The 20,579-nt window shown below is 38.2% G+C and overlaps 2 protein-coding genes across 2 annotated transcripts; one reads left to right on the forward strand and one right to left on the reverse strand.

The window, feature by feature from the left end:
* The first annotated feature begins 657 nt into the window (after positions 1-657).
* LOC9316697 (zinc finger protein CONSTANS-LIKE 3) lies at positions 658-1,856 on the forward strand. The gene is made up of 2 exons (XM_021027373.1): positions 658-1,342; positions 1,411-1,856. Exons 1-2 carry the CDS (start codon positions 770-772, stop codon positions 1,720-1,722), a joined length of 885 nt encoding a protein of 294 aa, XP_020883032.1. The 5' UTR covers positions 658-769; the 3' UTR covers positions 1,723-1,856.
* Positions 1,857-4,754: 2,898 nt separating this feature from the next.
* On the reverse strand, positions 4,755-6,477 carry LOC9314869 (peroxidase 18). Its single transcript, XM_002880584.2, has 4 exons — positions 6,014-6,477; positions 5,745-5,924; positions 5,424-5,589; positions 4,755-5,341 (listed from the first exon to the last, which is right to left on the reverse strand). Exons 1-4 carry the CDS (start codon positions 6,239-6,241, stop codon positions 4,926-4,928), a joined length of 990 nt encoding a protein of 329 aa, XP_002880630.1. The 5' UTR covers positions 6,242-6,477; the 3' UTR covers positions 4,755-4,925.
* Between the last annotated feature and the right edge of the window lie 14,102 nt (positions 6,478-20,579).

Below are 20,579 nucleotides of genomic sequence, written 5' to 3' on the forward strand. Positions count from 1 at the left end.
TCTTGAGGGGGACTATTAGATTATGGTTCGGTTCAATTGTATTTTACTCAACCGGTTTGTTCCGGGTTAATAGGTCAAGAATAGAAAGTGTATATAAACACTTGTAAATCAATCTTTCATCAATACACAGAAACGCTTTTCTGCTTTCGGCTTCTTTCCTTTCCTTTCATGAATCTCTCTAGATCTCCATCTTAGGAAAAGCTTGAGCTAGTTTCTGTTCTCTTCCGCTTCTAATAACATATTAAACAAGTAGCTGACTAAACTATTTTTTTTTGGAGCCGACAATAATTCACTACAGACCAAATTTGTTACAATTTAAATACAAATCGTAATTAACTTATACTAGCAAATTTGTTTTTTCTTCTATTGTCGGTACCTTAATAAAAACTACGATTTCTAATCAATTAAACAAAAGACAGTCTAATCCGCAAATAGTTATATATCCATCTCATCCACTGTAAGTAACCATAATAAGTAATTTCTAATATCCTTTGCCGACAAAAAGAAAGAACATGAAACTGAGAAAATACACCTTCACATGATTTAGCCCCACGTCTCCTCAATGTCTCATAAACTTCAACTATTCGGCTAAGATTCATTGACGTGTCATTTCTCTAGTCGCTATTCTCAGATCTCCATGACCCACTACACTCCCGGCGCGTCCGGTACAATCACCACTTCCATAACACGAAGAGTCAATACAAAAAAGCTAACTCCATTATTATCGTCTCTAGCTCTAAAAAAAACAGTAGAGATAGAGAGAGAATCAATGGCGTCGTCGAGACTTTGCGATTCGTGCAAATCGACGACAGCCACTCTATTCTGCCGCGCAGACGCCGCATTTCTCTGCGGCGTATGCGACGGTAAAATCCACACAGCTAACAAACTCGCTTCACGTCACGAACGAGTTTGGCTATGTGAAGTCTGTGAACAAGCACCAGCACACGTCACGTGCAAAGCCGACGCAGCCGCGCTTTGCGTCACGTGCGACCGTGATATCCATTCAGCCAATCCGCTCTCTAGCCGCCACGAGCGCGTACCAATCACTCCTTTCTACGACACTTCTCCAGCAAAATCCGCTTCTTCCTCCATCAATTTTGTAGATGAAGATGGTGGTGACGTCTCTGCGTCGTGGCTTTTACATAAAGAAGGAATCGAAATCACAAATTTGTTTTCCGATCTTGATTATCCGAAGATGGAGGTTACGTCGGAGAATAATAGCTCCGGTAACGACGGAGTTGTTCCTGTGCAGAGCAAGATGTTTCTCAATGAAGATTACTTCAATTTTGATCTCTCTGCTTCCAAAATTTCTTCCAACGGATTCAATTTCATCAACCAAACGGTACGAATTTTCAGATCTAAATCTGGAATTTTTTTTGGATCTGATTTGAGTTTGTGAAATGTTTTTAGGTATCATCGAGATCGATTGATGTTGCGTTGGTGCCGGAAAGTGGAGGAGTTACGGCGGAGATAACAAACACAGCGACGGTGACGCCAGCTGTGCAGTTGTCACCGGCAGAGAGGGAAGCTAGGGTTTTGAGGTATAGAGAGAAGAGGAAGAATCGGAAATTTGAGAAGACAATTCGGTATGCGTCGCGTAAAGCTTACGCTGAGATGAGACCGAGAATCAAAGGACGTTTTGCTAAGAGAACTGATTCGAGAGAGAATGATGGTGGAGACGTTGGAGTTTATGGTGGATTCGGCGTTGTTCCGAGTTTCTGAAATTTGCCGGTTAAAGAAAGATGGTAGTATCGGTTATTAGAAGATTAAGGATAATTAAAACTAAAATGTATCCTGATTTTATCAGGGGATAAGTTTATTAGAAGATTGTTGTTTTTTTGAATTAATTTTCACAACTGTATGCTAAATTATATAGTTAAAAAATGTTGAACTAATAAAATTTGATTTACAATCTCTAATAAGAAAACGATGTACAAAAAATGAAATGGGTTGAGCTATTAAGAAAAACATTCATATACTCCCTCCGTTTTTTTTCACACACCGAGTAAAACATTATTTAATTTTTATTTATTTTTAAAGTAAAACTAGGATCGGACCCGCGGTCCACCGCGGGAGAATATTGGTTTACATACGTTGCGTTTAATATTGTGTGTGTTTTTTAGTAGAACGAATCGTGTAGTATACTTATAAATATTCATAATAACGAATTGTAGAGAAAATGTAAAATTGTTTATAAATATACCCATCGTATTAATTATGATTTACAAAATAGAATTTTGTGTTTTAAAATTCTAAAATTAGACGATTCATGGGAATTAGAACAGTCAAAATAGGTCAAAAACCGCGGGTCGAGCCCACATCATCTCACTATGGGGCAGATTTGGGAAAATATATTAAACCCGCAAATAAGCGGGCCACATGGATTAATTCGTAGTGAGTCATAGGTTTAATCGGTTTTCATCCGCGGGTTGGCGGATCAGCCCGCATATTAGTATTTATTGATAAAATTATAATTTATTCAACATGTGGTAATTTAAACAAACTTTTAATAGTATTTTGATTTATTGATTTCATATCTATTTAATTTACACGACCAAAATAAAAAATATCAATTTAATTTATATTTATAAAACAGATGGGTTATTTGTGATAAATTTTCTAGAAATCTTTAGAAGCAAGTAAAATATCTTTCAATTAATGATAATTGGCTAAAATGAGCGAAATTAATGACAAAAACGTTGATTGTTATGGAATTAGTCCCAAAAATATATGAACAAATTTATTATACGTAATTAATGTATAATATTGTTTGGAATATGCTTTTATTATTAGTTACCATAAGTACAATCAGATTTTATTTGATTTCCATAAATATTTGATTTTATTTCGATTTTTCATTATTAATTCGAAATTATATTCCAAAAAAATTTCAAAGATCCGATTTCAGAATTTCGGGTCAATTTTCTGATTTTAACCCGACCCATTTTCATTTGTACTTATCTTTTAATAGTATAGAGATATCATTTATTATCAAATCAACCAATAAAAAACCAGTCTGTAGAATATAAATCGTCAACACTAATAAAAAAAAATTAATATTGCATTAGAAACTGAAAACATCATCTAATTTAGAGTAAATTTTTTCTCCTAAAACATCAACTAAAAAAAAAAGATCGAGTACAACACAATCGTTTATAATCAAAGTTTATTCCATCAAACTTTTATGCTTTTTCTTTCGACTGGGACTGATTGGTAAGGGTTGTTAACTTATGCTTTTAAGGTTTTGGCTTTAAAAAATGTGGATGTAAAAACTTTGGTTGCCGAGACTTTGACTATAGGGATTTCGACTGTTAAAATCTGATTGATAAGCTGTGACTGTCAATTTTTATTATTGATATATATATATTTTATAAATATAAATTATATTTAAATTGAATTATGTTGCAACATAGTGACAAAAAAATTATATTAATAATAAAAATTAAAATACAAAACTTCTTAAATAAATGAATAAAGGAGAGGACTTGCAATATTTTCCCAGGAGAATTTTGGCAAGAAGTCAAGTAGGATGTGAAAAGGATCCTCCAACTAATCTTTGCCAGCAGAGTATCATTAAAGCTAGGTATGTCTCTGAATCCTAAATCTGCATCCCTTTTTACTTTGGTTAACTTTGACCGAGAGACCCAACTCATTTTAATGTTTTCTGTAGAGAAATCCCACCAGAATCTAGTAAAGACTGATTGGATGTGCTTGCAGAGTGATCCTAGGATCTTAAAGCAAGACATTGTGTAAGTTGGTATGGCAGCTACAACAAATTTCAGTATGGTGGTTTTCCCAACTGTGGATAGAAACCTTGAAGACCATCTCAATGATCTTTGTTTGATTCTGTCAATTATCAGATCAAATATGTCTTTTTTCTTTCTCCGACACAGTTGAGAGAATTTAAGGTATTTTCCTAACCCTCCCACTTGTTGCATTCCCAAGGTTTGGTGAGCTTTTTCCTTGATACTTATGGAGTCTTGGCTGAGAAGATAATTGCAGATTTGCCCTTGTTGATCAGTTGTCTTGATTCAATTTCACACCTTTGGATTATGTGTAGTAAGGTTTGACAACTTTGTTCATCTCATCTACAGAAAAACATGGTGTTATCAACAAACAAAAGGTGGTATACTCTCGGGCTGTCGATTGCCACTCTGATCCCAGGTAGAATTCCTTCATGTTGAGCTTTGCTGCATAGGTTTGAGAGGACCTCACTACATAGGATAAAAAGATATAGGGATAGGAGATCTCTCTGTCTGATTCCTCTTTAGAAAATGATAACTCTTTGTGTTGATCCAATAAATAGGAAAGAGTAGGAGACAATAGAAATATACCGCATGATCGAATAGATCCATTTTTGATGAAAACACATTCTCTCCATTACTGCTTTGATAAAACTCCACTCAATGCGGTCTTATGCTTTATTCATATCGGTTTTGACTGTGATATAATATCTTTCTTTTGCTTTTAACAATTTAAAGAATATATGTAAGATTTTATCATATAAACGGTTTAGGAAAACTCAAGTAATTTTTTGGAAAGCTGATTTGAAATACTCATAAGGTTCGAATCCATTTCAAAACAAAATCCAAATGGTTCAAAAAAGTTTATCCAATATATCAAGAACCGTTGTCCGTTGATTATTTATTTATTTATTACCATTTTATATTTAATTTTACAAACCGTTGATTATTACTATTTCTATCGACGCATGAAAATCCTCAAGTGAATTTTACTTTTTGCAACTCGTTCAGTAAATTACTAATAATTAATTTTAAATTTTCATAAAGTCGTAATTGTTTACATTCGAGTTGAAAATAAATAAATCAAGAAATCGTATTAAGTAAAAGTGTAAAACTAACATCCGTAAGATACACTATTTCCCGATTTTGCTCCTCTGATTAGAAACTTGGTCTAATCTTCGTTTAATTAACAGCAGAACAAGAACGTCTAATCTCACCTTCCTCACCAACTCTCACACCCATCAAACTCATCTTCAAAAAAGACTCAGTCCATCTATCGAAGAAACTCTCCTCATCATTCGCAAGAATCTCAACAATCTTCCTCGTTCGATCATCTTCCATGAGAGCTGAATCCGTCTGAAACAAACCCTTGTGCGCCAACAGATTCTTGTAGTACTGATTATCGAACGTTGAAGATGTCTCTGGATCGTTGTCAACGACCGTGGTCGTTGGATCTAATGACGATGAACACTTGTTTACAAGTGTTTGCGCATAGGAGTTATCGAGAGACGCGTCTATTAGCTCTAAGTTGCCTTTTGGATCAAGCTTAAACCTGCTGTTGAATGTGTTGCAATGCGCAGCTCCAATAGTGTGTGCTCCTGAGACCATAATAGATCGAAATTTCCAGGTTTGTTTTAGAGAAAGATCTCTCCTTATTGAATATCAAGAAACATAACGTACCAGAGAGGACGACTAGATCTTGAACAGATAAGCCTTTAGAGGAAAAGATATTGATCATCTTATCAACTGTGAAGTCAGTATCGATGATGTTTGGTCTGACATTTTCTGCCATTGAGACTGTCCCGTCTCTTCTCCCTGTCGGTATCGGAACTACCGGTCCTCCTAGCTGTCCGGAAAATAGTATACACAACAACAAGAAACAGAGTTTTTAAAAACCAAAAAAAGAAAGAAAGAAACAGAGTTTTTAATGCAAAAGTCTGGTTTCAAATATTGAGATATATATACATTTCTTATGTATGTGAATTTTGATGAAATTCTTACAGCTTCTACTGCATCTCTAGCAGCAAGAACAAGTATATCAGCGCAAGACACTGTGCCGGGACAAAAGATTTCGAGGACATTTTTGATGCTTTCTATAACAGTGAATCCTCCTAGAGACGCATTCCCAGGGTCGCTTCGCTCTGTACCGTTCCCTCGAATCAACACCGAGCCATCACAACCCTAAGACAGCAATGACAACAACAAATCTCATTTCATTGTAAATGCCTTGTTATGCAAGAAAGAGACAGTCTTGGAAGAATGTAATGTACCTTGACGAAGCAATCATGGAAGATGAGACGTAGGAGCTTCCCAAGGACTGATGGATCAGAGGAAGAAGCAGATCTAACGGTGTTTCGGACGATTAACTCAGCTCCGGGACAAGAACCGGCGTAGAAGTTGAAAGAGAGCTCAGCTACTGAGGGAGAAAGAAGCAGAAGTAGAAGAAGAGAGGAGAAGAAGGTGGATTTTGGTCTGCATGAAGAAAACTGCAACGCCATTTTCTTGTAATGTGCCTATCTGAAGAAGGAAAGTGAAGTTGATTAATCAGCCGAGAGAGAGAGAGAATTGTGGCGTTGTGTGTTCGTGTAGAGAGAGAGAAAGAGAGAGTGATGGTTGAGTCAGGAGAATTTAATGACAGTCTCTTTACTGTCTTATGCATGCATCCATAGAGATCCATGCCCATTTTTGGTGTTAATGCCAGAAGTTGAAACTGGTGAATCCAATCACTGCATGCTCAAGAATATCAGGTAAAGAAGCCCTCAATTAGTATATGAATTTCATCAATCCCTTATATATTAATATCCCTTATATATTAATAGAGAAACATTTTTAAAAATAAACCTTCCTTTCACGTGTTATTAACTAAACTGCCATGCTGACGTGTCGCTTTCAGAATGATTTTCCACCCATTTAAATTATTATCCAAATTTTACTAGACTATTTACAGATTTTGCCATTAGTCTTAATACATATATATATCACACAAATAAAAAAAAGCGAAATTATAAATAAAAAGCAAATAAGAGCTTTGTTTATTTATATTAATGATCTATTTTTTAATAATTAAAAAACATACACTTTTTGTTTATCTTATATTAATAAATCTTTATTTTTCTTTATATACATTTATATAAATCTTCTCAAGCCGATGGGTAAATAATCTTTGTATTTATATTTATATTTAAATGATAAAATATATAAATTTGGTTCAAGAATCTCGAATTCAAAACTAGAAAATCTCTACATCTTTCATAAATTTTTATATCTATTGTACTTAAATAAATAAGATTATCTCTTTTTTATATATGTTAGGAATACTTCACATCCGATTTTTTTGGAGGGATTCTAACTTTTCGAAGAAAAACTAACCACATTTATATATAAACAAAAATCTGGTCACATTATTACCATTTCGTAATAATCTATTCATAATCTAAGAATCTTAATTTGGAACATTACAAAATCTTAACTTGGAAACTATCAAATCTCATCTTTGATAAATTTTTAGATTTCTTATACTTAAATCTCAATATTTTTTTTTTTCATCATTCTCGACATCTTTTAAACATACAAAAAGGCATATTGTCATAAATGGTAACATTTCGTCAATATTTTTTTTTATCACATTGAATCTTTATTTCAGGTTCAAATATTTCACGGGTAAAACGTATTCTTATACGAAATAGTTCCAAATTTGAATTAAAAAAAATTATTACATGTTTCGTTTTACACAAACGGATCTTGGATCCCAGATAATAATTTTAATCATAATAATTTTACTTAAATCACTTCATTCCGCACTATGTGCGGGTTGTTATCTAGTATTGTTTATTTTTGTGGGTACAATTCAGATTTTTCTATAAAAACAAATAAAAAATTCACTCATGGTAATCAATTAATTCATCTTTCTTTGGCTTGTTATAGTATATGTCACTTTTGCAAAAACAAAAAAAAAAAACAAAAAGAAAGAGAATCTGTAATAGAAAAATGTACAAAAGGATCTAATAATGTGCTCCAGAAACTCTTCATTTGTTGACAGTTTCTGTTGATAAGCTAATTCTCTGGCTTTCATGTCTCAGAAAACCTGAAAAGTACAAGAAATTGTGGAAATCAATAAAAGGTTTGTCCTTTTTAGATTAAATAAACTTGATATAGAACATGATTGATTCTTTTAAGACCACAAAAATAAACAAGCAACGGAGAGATTTGGATTTTAAAACCTGAAGGCAGCTGTATGACTTGAGATTTGTGAAGCATGTTGTTCTGATGTTTCTATATAGCATATATAATGGCCTAAGTTACAAGTGTTTTGAGAGTTGAGGGAGCAGTTGCATTTATGCCCCTGGTCCAAGTCAATAGATCTTCCCAATTCTGAATCACAAGACATGAGAAGGTGATCCCTTGTCTTTAGCCTCAGTAAAACAAGAGAAGAAAAAATGAGAGACTTGCATACTTCACGAGAGCAATTTCAACATTGTAGGCAGTCTATATATTAAGATGAGAAGTCCACATATGAAAAGAGTTTCTAGGCGTTTCTCCTTTAAACCAGACAGATGGCGTCCAAGTTTTCCCAGCTTCTCTATGTCTAAGGACGTACCAAGTCATAAAAGAAGAGAAACCATTGCAATCCATATCATTAAAACACTACCAATATTTATCGTTCTCGTCTAGTTGAAGGGGAAGATATCGTTGTCAGGAAAATGTGGAGGTTTAAAGATTGTTGTGATCTAGGAGTTAAAAGAGTCCACACAATGCCGTGAATCACATCAGCTATCGAAGCTCTAAAGGGATCCTTAGATTTCTAGGTCCCTCCGGCCCCAAGTGTTTTATTAGGAGACCAAAAATATGTCAAAAAGCAATTAACCCATATTACCAATGGCACACCTTAAGATTCTCTCTGCTAAGGGGAGCAAACGCATGAGACATTTCTGATGTTAATCAAGAAGACATTTAACACTAACTAAGTCATAGTTAAGGGTTAAATGTAGGTTACTTGGGTTACAGGTTACTTGGGTTACTCGGGTTACAAGGCTGAATGAGGGTGCTGTTGGTCTTTGTGCACAACCCATCTCAAACCTAGATTATGTTCTCTATATAAACGTGTGCCTCCTCATTGTGTTTGACACATCTTTTTTTTCATCAATACATTTCTGCTTCTCTCCAATCTTAAATCATGGTTTCATCAATCTTTCCTACTTAAATATTAACATGGTATTAGAGCGTGGTTCTAGTTTCTAATCTTGATTTCTCTCTTATTCTTCTCTCTCGAGCGTCTTTTGATTTTGTTAATCGTTTAGACACTCAAACGAGCTCCGATTTGGCTGATTTTTGGAGGGTAGCTTCGTGACTCAGTGGTCTTGAGATTCAAGATCGTGTTTCAACGGTTGGTTTAGGAGAAATCTGAGTTTTATCGTGGCTGGTCGTATCTGAAATTTCCAGATTTTTCTGCAGCAGTTGTCGTGAGTCTTTGGAAGATCTAACGGTTAGTTCTTTTCGGTGTGAGCTGAAATTTTGCAGTGTTGTTCCTGACCCGTTTATCTAGGATTTGAACGGTGGAGATTTTTGTTGGAAGTCCCGTTGTGGGATTACGTTGGTTACGTTGGACTGGTTATTAAATTGGTTTGTACAATGAGTGATACTTACAAGGATTTGAAGTTGAAGTTCTCCGTGATTCTAAACGGGAACAACTACCTCTTGTGGAAGAGGACAACTACTAATGTGCTCGGCAGTAGGAGGCTCACAAAGCACATTGAATCAACCTTTGAAGACTTGAAGAAGTTGGATGAAAGCATTGACAAAGACACGTGGAAGCAAGATGACTTTAATGTCCTTAGTGCTTTGCATTGCTCCCTTGAAACTTCTATCTTAGAAGGGTATTCGTATTGTGAGACATCCAAGGAGCTTTGGGATACTCTCGCGAATGTGTTTGGTAATGAATCAAATTTGACTCGGATCTATGAGATTAAGAAGGCTCTAGGGGAACTAAGTCAAGAAGATAGCGACTTTAATGCTCACTTTGGGAAGTATAGATCGCTTGTTGCTGAATTAGAGATGCTAAGGCCATTCACTACGGATGCAAAGACACTTAAGGAGCGTAGGGAACAAGATCTTGTCTTTGGGTTGATGTTGACTCTTAATTCAAGCTACACGGATGTGATCCAACACATCTTGAGAGATGACAAGATCCCTACCTTAGAACAAGTGTGTGCAAAGATACAAAGGGAGTATGGTTCGCAAGGTCTATTTGGTAGCAAAGGAGAGAGTCTTCCAACGGCAAACATGGTCGGGATGGTGAAACAAGATGATAAAAAGACTTGGTTTTGTGATCATTGCAAGAAGAAGGGTCACCTCAAAGACAAGTGTTGGATCCTACACCCTCACTTGAAGCCGGAAAAGTTCAAGAACTCCAAGCCGAGAGCTAATGAAGCAAACACAAGTGATAGAGGACTACTTGATAATGAAGAGAGGGCCATTGTGCAATATGGACATCAAGAGAAAGCAATGCGAGCTACTGCTCAAGACAAGGGATGTACCACTTCTACCTCTCAAGCTCAAGAAACCATCACCATGAACAAGGCCGATCTTGAAGCTCTTCTTCAATCTATAGCATCCAAAATGCATCCCGGCAGTATCTCTCTCTTTACCTCTAACTCTCATGATTCAAATTCATTAGTATTAGACTCCGGAGCTTCTCATCACATGATAAGTAATCCTAGGTTATTAGAGAATGTTAAACCGGCACTAGGGAATGTTAAGGTTGCAAATGGTCATAATGTTCCAATAGAAGGAATAGGTTGCATAAACTTGTTTAAAAAGAAGTCTAGTGCTTTCTATATGCCTAAGTTCACTTCTAACTTGCTCTCGGTCAAGAAAACAACTAAGGACTTAAATTGTCTTGCTATCTTTAGTCCTAATGATGTTAAGTTGCAGGATATTGAGAGCGGTACTGTGTTTGGACAAGGAGGCACCAAGGATGATCTCTATGTTCTTGAAGACACTTCTTTAAACTCTTCTATTTCCGCAAATAATGTTAAGACTTCAGTTGTATTGTGGCATGATAGACTTGGCCATCCACACTCTAGAGCTTTGAACTTGTTATTACCCGGTTTATCTTATGATTGTTCTCATTGTGAAGCATGCATCTTAGGTAAACATTGCAAAACGGTTTTCCCTAAGTCTAATGCTATTTATGAGAAGTGTTTTGATCTTGTGCATTCGGATGTTTGGACCTCACCTTGTGCATCTAGAGATAATCATAAATACTTTGTGACATTCATAGATGAGAAATCTAAGTATACTTGGTAACTTTGCTTCCATCTAAGGACAGAGTTTATGATGCATTTCTAAACTTCCAAAACTATGTGACTAATCACTTTGATGCAAAGATCAAAATTCTTAGAACAGATAATAGAGATGAATATACGAGCACCAAGCTCAAAGCCCATTTGGAAAAGTGTGGGATCTTACACCAAACAAGCTGCCCATACAACCCTCAACAAAATGGTGTTGCGGAAAGTAAGAATAGACACCTCATGGAGGTCTCACGAGCAATGCTATTTCATAAGCATATGCCTAAGAGGTTTTGGGGTGATGCAGTTATGACCACTTGTTATCTTATTAATAGAATTCCAACTAGAGTTCTTAATGATCAATCACCTTTTCAAGTATTGAATAACCAAAACCCTAACATTGAGCACTTGAAAGTGTTTGGTTGTGTTTGTTTTGTATTCATTCCCGGTGACTTAAGGAACAAGCTAGAGCCCAAGAGTACCAAGTGCGTGTTCATCGGATACTCCACAACTCAAAGAGGCTACAAATGCTTTGATCCAACCAACAATAGATACTATGTATCTAGAGATGTGAAATTCATGGAAGACAAGGCCTATTTCGGAGAAAAGAATTGGGAGAGTGTAAAGGACCTACCTAACTCAACTTCGGATAGAGCAAAGATTCTTAAACACATTCTTGAGCATTTGGGTAATGTTAATATACCTCAAGACACTATGGAAGAGATATCAGGCGAAGTTACAAGTGGGACTCAAGAAAGTGAAGTTGAAACACCAATAGAGTCGTCGGATGGTAACCATGAGAATGTTGTAGAGGAAGAATCTAGTGAAGAAGAGATCGGTCCACTAAGTGAAGATGAAGTCATTAGATCATCAAGCTAAGAAGAGACTAACTCAATTCCTCAAACAACAAATGACCGGTCTACACGTTACAAAACCCAAGACGAAGTAAAAGGGCAAAGAAGCCTAAGGTTCTCTTCAATTGCCAAGCCATGGCTCATCCAATCCAAGCAACATATTCGATTGACTTTCTTCCTGAGGAACATAAAGCTTTCATTAGTAAGCTAGATGTGGAATTTATCCCACAAAGCTATGAAGAAGCTAAGGAAAGAAAGGAATGGACTAATGCTGTGGATGATGAAGTACAAGCTATGATTCGGAATCATACATGGGATGAAGAAGAACTTCCACAAGGGAAGAGATGTGTTAGCTCAAAGTGGGTTTTCACCATAAAGTATAAGAGTAATGGTGAAATTGAAAGACACAAGGCTAGATTGGTTGCAAGAGGATTCACTCAAACCTATGGAGATGATTATAGGGAAACTTTTGCTCCGGTAGCTAAGCAACACACCGTAAAAGTTGTTCTCTCTTTGGCTGTGAACTTGGATTGGGAATTGTGGCAAATGGATGTCAAGAATGCTTTCCTTCAGGGGGAGTTGAAAGAAGAAGTTTATATGACACCTCCTCCGGGTTTAGAAGACATAGTGGCTCCGGGAAAGGTCTTAAGGCTTCAGAAAGCTATCTATGGACTAAAACAGTCTCCAAGAGCCTGGTATCATAAGTTAAGCTCTACCTTATTGGCTAATGGCTTCAAGAGATCACATTTTTACCATACTTTGTTTACTAAACAAGATAATCAAGGTATCGTAGTAGTTCTAATCTATGTTGATGACTTGATTATCTCGGGAAGTAACAAAGAAGGTATCCAAGCTAGTAAGTCTGCTTTACATTCTTCTTTTGATATTAAAGATTTGGGTGTTTTGAAGTACTTTCTAGGGATCGAGGTGTGTAGATCAAAGGAGGGACTGTTTCTCTCACAAAGGAAATATGCCCTCGATCTCCTAAAGATTATAGGAAAACTTGGAGCTAAACCGGTTGAAACACCATTAGAGCAAGGCTATACGGTCAATCGAAAGGGGGAGAAAGATGATACTCCATATCATTGCCCAGAACAATATAGAAGACTTGTAGGTAAGCTTATATACTTGACATATACGCGACATGACTTGTCTTTTGCCGTGAATCAGGTGGCTCAACACATGCAAGCCCCTACAGTTTACCATTGGAGCTTGGTGGAGAGGATTCTGAGATATATCAAAGGGAGTCCCAGTAAAGGCATTTGGATGGGAAGAAACTCAAGCACGAAGATTGTTGGATATTGTGATGCAGATTATAATGGAGATCGCAATACAAGACAATCAACAACCGGCTTTTGCACATTCATTGGTGGGAACCTCGTAACTTGGAAAACCAAGAAATAGAAAGTGGTGTCATGTTCAAGTGCAGAAGCAGAATATAGGGCCATGAAGAAGCTTACAAATGAGTTAACATGGTTAAAAGCTCTACTTAAAGACTTCGGGATCAAGCAGAAGACTCCAATTACCTTTCATTGTGATAATCAAGCAGCCATCCACATTGCTACAAATCCCGTGTTCCACGAGAGGACCAAGCACATAGAGACGGATTGCCACAAGACAAGAGAGAAGATAGAAGTTGGTACGATTCTCCCTTGTTACACTAAGAGTTCGGACCAATTGGCCGATATCTTTACCAAGGCAGCAAGTAACCAAGTTTGCCAATTTATTCATGGTAAACTTGGTCTTGTAGACCTGACACATGATAATATTTGAAGATTAAGTTGGAAGAATAGGAAGAACCATGATGAGAGAAAGAAGATGTATTAGATTGATAAGAGTTAGGGTTACAAATGGAGGCACACTTTAGTACATATAGAGAACAAACTCTAGGTCTAAGGGGGTGTGTACAAAGACAATCATACCCTCTCTTAGCCTTGTAACCCGAGTAACCCAAGTAACCTGTAATCCGAGTAACCCAAGTAACCTGTAACCCGAGTAACCCAAGTAACCTACATTTAACCCTTAACTATGACTTAGTTAGTGTTAAATGTCTTCTTGATTAACACTCCCCCTCAAGTTTATATCACAATGCCCAATTGTGTATAAACTTGACACTTGTATGAATAACCTCATTAAAAACCTAAGCTTGGAAAACCACGTGGGACAAAACCAAGCTTAGGGAAAAAGAGTCTTATCCCTACAAGTTGGAGAATATTTCTCAAGGATGTGTGAGGTCTACAAGACCAAGTTTGCCATGGATAAATTGACAAACTTGGTTACTTGCTGCCTTGGTGAAGATATCGGCCAATTGGTCCTAAACTCTTAGTGTAGCAAGGAAGGATTGTACCGTCTTCGATCTTCTCTCTTGTCTTGTGGCAGTCCGTCTCTATGTGCTTGGTCCTCTCGTGGAACACGGGGTTAGTAGCAATATGGATGGCTGCTTGGTTGTCTCAATGGAAGGTAATTGGCGTCTTTTGCTCGATCCCAAAGTCCTTTAGAAGAGCCTTCAGCCATGTCAACTCGTTTGTGAGCTTCTTCATAGCCCTATACTCCGCTTCAGCACTCGAACATGACACCACCTTCTGTTTCTTTGTCTTCCAAGTTACAAGATTGCCACCAATGAAAGTGCAAAAGCCGGTTGTGGACTGCCTTGTGTTGCGATCTCCATTGTAGTCTGCATCACAGTACCCAACAATTTCCGTGCTAAAGTTTCTTCCCATCCAAATGCCTTTGCCGGGACTCCCTTTGATATATCTCAAAATTCTCTCCACCATGCTCCAATGGTACACCGTAGGGACTTGCATATGTTGAGCCACCTGATTCACGGCAAAAGAGAGATCAAGCCGAGTATATGTCAAATAAATGAGCTTACCAACAAGTCTTCGATACTGTTCCGGGCAATGATATGGAGTATCATCCTTCTCCCCCTTTCGATTGACCTTGTATCCTTGCTCTAGTGGTGTATCCACCGGTTTAGCTCCAAGTTTCCCTGTAAGCTTTAGAAGATCGAGTGCATATTTCCTTTGTGAGAGAAACAGTTCCTCCTTGGATCTACACACTTCAATCCCTAAGAAATACTTCAACACACCTAAATCTTTAATATCAAAGGCTGAGTGTAAAGAAGACTTAATGGCTTGAATACCCTCTTTGTTACTGCCCGAGATAATCAAGTCATCAACATAGACCAATACCACTACTATGCCTTGATTATCTTGCTTTGTGAACAAAGTGTGGTCCGAATGTGACCTCTTGAAGCCATTTGCCAATAGAGTGGTGCTTAGCTTGTGATACCAAGCTCTTGGAGACTGTTTGAGACCATAGATTGCTTTCTAAAGCCTTAAGACCTTTCTCGTAGCCACTATGTCTTCTAAACCCGGAGGAGGTGACATGTAGACTTCTTCTTCTAACTCCCCCTGAAGGAAAGCATTCTTGACATCCATTTGCCACAACTCCCAATCCAAATTAACCGCTAAAGATAGAACCACCTTTACCGTGTGTTGTTTAGCTACCGGAGCAAACGTTTCCCTATAGTCATCACCATAAGTTTGCGTGAACCCTCTTGCAACCAGCCTAGCCTTATATCTCTCAATTTCACCATCACTCTTGTACTTAATTGTGAATACCCATTTTGAGCTAACACACTTCTTCCCTTTTGGTAGTTCTTCTTCATCCCAAGTCTTGTTTCTTATCATAGCTTGTACTTCATCATCTACAACATTAGTCCACTTCTCACTTTCCTTAGCTTCCTCATAGTTTTGTGGGATAGATTCTTCATTTAACTTGCTCACAAAAGCTTGATGATCTTTAGGTAAGAGGGCAATCGAACACGTTGCTTGTATTGGATGAGCCACGGCTTGAGCATTGTAGTAGGGGATTCTAGCTTTCTTCCATTCAGAAGGAGATTTCTTCTCTCTTGTACTCTTCCTTGGATTTTCCCGTGTGTAGACCGGATCTTGTGTGACTTGTGGAGCTTGATAAGTCCCATCTTCGCTCGAAGACTCAATAACTTCTCCTTCACTAGACTGACCCTTCTCTACCACTCCTTCACTAGACTCCTCTCTTCTACCACTGTCTTGGCGATTATCCAACAGATTCTGAGATGCATCGTTATCATTCTCTCTGACTTCATTCTCATCCACATTTGGTGTTGGTGAAGCTTCCTTATCTGCCTGAGGAGAACTCGCATTTCCCAAATGCTCCAGAATGTGACGGAGACTTGCAGCTCGATCAAAGGTAGAATTAGGTAGATCTTTAATACTCTCCCAACTCTTTTCCCCAAAGTATGCCTTGTCTTCCATAAACTTGACATCCCTTGACAGGTAATACCGATTGGTGACTGGATCGAAGCACTTGTAACCTTTCTGAGTTGTTGAGTACCCAATGAAAACACACTTATTACTCTTGGGTTCCAGCTTGTTTCTCAAGTCACCTGGGACAAACACAAAACAAAGACTTCCAAAGACCCTCAAATGATCAATGTTAGGGTTAGTTTTGTTTAAAATCTGAAATGGAGATTTATCATCAAGGATACGTGTCGGTATTCGATTGATGAGATAACATGCTGTCATCACCGCATCTCCCCAAAACCGCTTTGGCATATGCTTCTGAAATAACATAGCTCTTGCCACCTCCATTAAATGCCTATTCTTCCTCTCGGCAACTCCATTTTGTTGTGGATTGTATGGACAGCTCGTTTGGTGAAGGATTCCGCATTTCTCCAAGTGTTCTTTGAGCTTGTTGCTTGTATATTCACCTCCATTATCTGTTCTAAGAATTTTAATCTTTGCATCAAAGTGATTAGTCACATAGTTTTGAAAGTTTATAAACGCATCATAAACTCTATCCTTAGATGGCATCAAAGTTACCCATGTATACTTAGATTTCTCATCTATAAATGTGACAAAGTACTTATGATTGTCTCTAGATGCACAAGGTGAAGACCAAACATCAGAATGCACAAGGTCAAAACATTTTTCATAAATCGCACTAGACTTAGGAAAAACAGCTTTGCAATGTTTGCCTAATATGCATGCTTCACAATTTGCGCAATCATAAGAAAAACCAGGCATTAATAAACTTAAAGCTCGAGAATGTGGATGGCCTAGTCTCTCATGCCACAATACAACCGATGTTTTAACAGAGTTTGCAAAGATAGAAGAAACATTATTCTTAGAAACAGAATTTAAAGAGATGTCTTGAAACACATATAAGTCATCCTTGGTGCTTCCTTGCCCAAACACTTTTCCACTCTCAATATCCTGCAACTTCACGTCATTAGGACTAAAAATAGCTAAACAATTCAAGTCCTTAATCGTTTTCTTAACAGAGAGAAGATTTGAAGTGAACTTAGGCATATAGAAAGCACTAGACTTCTTATTGAACAAATCTATGCAACCTATGCCTTCTATTGGAACATTATGTCCATTTGCAACTTTAACATTACCTAAGGCCGGTTTAATGTTCTCTAACAACCTAGGGTTACTAATCATATGGTGAGAAGCCCCTGAATCTAATACTAATGAATCTTTATCACGAGTATTAGAAGTTAAGAGAGAAATACCGCCAGTGTGTAATTTAGATGCAATGGATTGGAGGAGGGACTCGAGGTCAGCCTTGTTCATGACAATAGTCTCCTGAGCTTGTGAGGTAGATGCGCCACTCTTGCCTTGTGTAATGGCCTGCATCGCTTTCTCTTGCCTGTACTGAACCATAGCTCTTTCTTCATTCTGTGACCCACCATCACTTCCATTAACCGCATTCGCCTTTGGCTTGAAGTTCTTGAATTTTTCCGGTTTTAAATGGGGATGAAGAAGCCAGCATTTATCCTTCAAGTGACTTTTTTTCTTACAATGATCGCAAACCAACAGTTTCTTGTCACCTTGTTTCACTGTCCCAACTTTGTTTGCCGTAGGTAGGTTCTCCTCTTTGTTGCCAAAAAGACCTTGAGGACCATACTCCCTTTGTATCTTTGAACATACTTGCTCCAAGGTTGGTACTTTGTCATCTCTCAAGATATGTTGAATCACATCCTTGTATGTCGAGTTCAGCGTCATCATTGTTGGTGTCGGATCCCGCACCAGAAGTACGAGACCAACCAAAGATTACCACGTGGTCAAGATAATGGCCCTTAAAAGATGAAGCCCATTGGACCCATGAGCCGAAGGAACGGTCGAAGTGGTTGTCACCACTTCGAGAATCCGAAGTGACTGCATTGTGACATGAGTTCGATGTAGAAGACACGGGTAAGTCGGTTCAAGGATGCTTGGGCCAAAAGGCGAAGCCCATGAAGATCAGAGTCAACTCAAATTCAAACGTTGAGCATTAAAGCCGAAGATCAAAACGGACACATTTAAGAGAGAATAATTACACTTAATTAGCCACTTTAAATGTCGTTTCTCTATGTATAAATATAAAGGCCAATGGCTATGTAATGGGGATCTTCCTCTCAAGAAAGAAATACTATAGCAATTTTCGTAGCAATTTAGAAGTTTTTACCTATTCATTTTTGTCCCTCAAGAATAATCTTTCCTACTTAATAAAATACTTGAGTGTGTGAATCCGACATCCACATTTTGGCGCCGTCTGTGGGGAGAATTAGGATTCTTGAGTGGTCAGATTTTTTCTTTACTACATTTCCGAGATAAGCAACAATGTCCGGAGGAGACGCCGTTGAGACATCATTGGCCGAAACCCTCAAAGCTATGCAGCAAACCATGTCGGACATATCACAAAAGTTCTCGGATGTGGAAAAGGCCGTCGATACGTTGCAAACATCCCAGGTATCTCTTAGTCAAAACGTCAATACTATACAAACTCGTGTTCGCTCTTTAAGTGCAGGAAACCTTGCGGGAATCCGAAGAGGGATATTCAACTCGCCAAGTTCCGCTGTACGAAATGAAACCAGCGGACAAACAACTCCCGGTGCTACTAATAATGTAGCTCAGACATTGGAAGAAGAGACACAGCTCGGGGATGAAGAACAACTTGCAGCTCAGTACGAGCAGGAAAACCTCGACCAGTTCGAGACCATGAGGAAGGTTAGCCAGGAGTTAAAAGAAATGAAATCAAAATTTCATCAAGCTACAAGTTCGGAGCCAGACATCAATCGAGTCATTGAAGAAGCTAGGCGAACACCTTTCATCTCGCGAATTGCAAGTTTGAGGATCAAAGATTCCCGGAAACTCAAGTTGGACCCTTACAGCGGATTGGAGGATCCAAAAAGCTATCTCGCAGCTTTTCTGATCGCTGCTGGAAGAGTCGAATTGGATGAAGCTGATGAGGACGCAGGCTACTGCAAGCTTTTTTCGGAGAATCTATGTGGCCAAGCTCTAATGTGGTTCACCCAATTAGAGCCGGGTTCGATCAGTAATTTCGACGAACTATCAGCCGTGTTCTTAAAGCAATATTCCATCCATCCTTATGGATAAAAGCGTTTCGGATGCCGATCTTTGGAACTTGTCGCAAGGGTCAAGTGAGTCACTTCGAGTTTTCATCACCAAGTTCAAAGGAGTGCTGTCAAAACTCCCAAGAATCTCATAGCAATCAGCTTTATCTGCCCTACGAAAAGGATTGCGACATGATTCAAGGTTTAAAGAAGACTTAATACTTCATAAACCAGACACAATTCAGGATGCACTCTTCCGCGCGAACAACTGGATGGAGGTAGAGGACGAAAAAGAAAGTTTTGCCAAAAGGAACAAACAAGAAAAGCCGGCAATCACCGTCCCTACCAAGAAGTTCGAGCCTAGGGAGAACAAAGGACCAAGGAAATTTGGGTCGCAACCCTTCAACAGTACCGTCGGAAAGCAATTCCAAGGGAAAGGAAGATCAAACACTTGGGTCCGTGATGAAAGTCTATATTGCGATATTCATAAAGTAACCGGGCATTTAACCAAGGATTGCAGCGTTCTTAAAAAGCACCTCGCAGAGCTTTGGGCCAGTGGAGATCTTTCCAAATTCGATATAAAAGATTTTGTGAAGGAATACCACGAAGCGAAGGAAAACTCCAAAGATCAAGATTCCAAAAGACCAAGGTTATCCAACGAGGAAGAACCAATGAGTTCGAAGGGTAAGATCAATGTGATTCTAGGAGGTTCCAAGTTTTGCGGAGATTCGATAAGTTCCATCAAGAAACATAGACGAAATATCCTACTCAAAGCAAGCTTAAGCGAGGAAATCGATTTTCAAGGTGCATCGATATCATTTAATGAAGAAGAAACGCGGTACCTCGAAAGACCGCATGATGATGCTCTAGTCATTACCCTTGACGTTGCTAACTTCGAAGTATCAAGGATCCTTATAGATACAGGCAGTTCGGTCGACCTGATCTTTTTAAGTACTTTAGAAAGAATGGGAATCAGCCGAGCAGACATAGTGGGGCCTCCGTCTCCATTAGTTACATTCACAAGTGAATCAGCCATGTCTCTCGGGACAATCAAGCTACCGGTCCTTGCCAAAAAAGTATCGAAGATCGTGGACTTCGTTGTCTTCGATAAACCCGCAGCTTACAACATCATCCTTGGTACTCCCTGGATCTATCAAATGAAAGCAGTCCCCTCTACGTATCATCAATGTATCAAATTTCCAACATCAAGAGGAGTGGAAACAATTCGGGGAGATCAAGAAGCTTCACGGACGTGTTATCTGGCTAGCCACCGTATGAAGATTCAATAGCAATAAACGAAGCCCGCAAA

This window comes from Arabidopsis lyrata (assembly GCF_000004255.2).
Source record: "Arabidopsis lyrata subsp. lyrata unplaced genomic scaffold ARALYscaffold_4, whole genome shotgun sequence".
Lineage (NCBI taxonomy): Eukaryota > Viridiplantae > Streptophyta > Magnoliopsida > Brassicales > Brassicaceae > Arabidopsis > Arabidopsis lyrata.

Bases quoted from the DNA above. Each gene is read 5' to 3' on its own strand.
- LOC9316697 (XM_021027373.1), top strand. From the start codon at position 770: ATGGCGTCGTCGAGACTTTGCGATTCGTGCAAATCGACGACAGCCACT. The intron at 1,343-1,410 runs GTACGAATTTTC...AAATGTTTTTAG, and splicing joins TCAATTTCATCAACCAAACG to GTATCATCGAGATCGATTGA.
- LOC9314869 (XM_002880584.2), bottom strand. From the start codon at position 6,241: ATGGCGTTGCAGTTTTCTTCATGCAGACCAAAATCCACCTTCTTCTCC. The intron at 5,590-5,744 runs GTAAGAATTTCA...TTTTCCGGACAG, and splicing joins CTAGAGATGCAGTAGAAGCT to CTAGGAGGACCGGTAGTTCC. The intron at 5,342-5,423 runs GTACGTTATGTT...TTATGGTCTCAG, and splicing joins AGATCTAGTCGTCCTCTCTG to GAGCACACACTATTGGAGCT.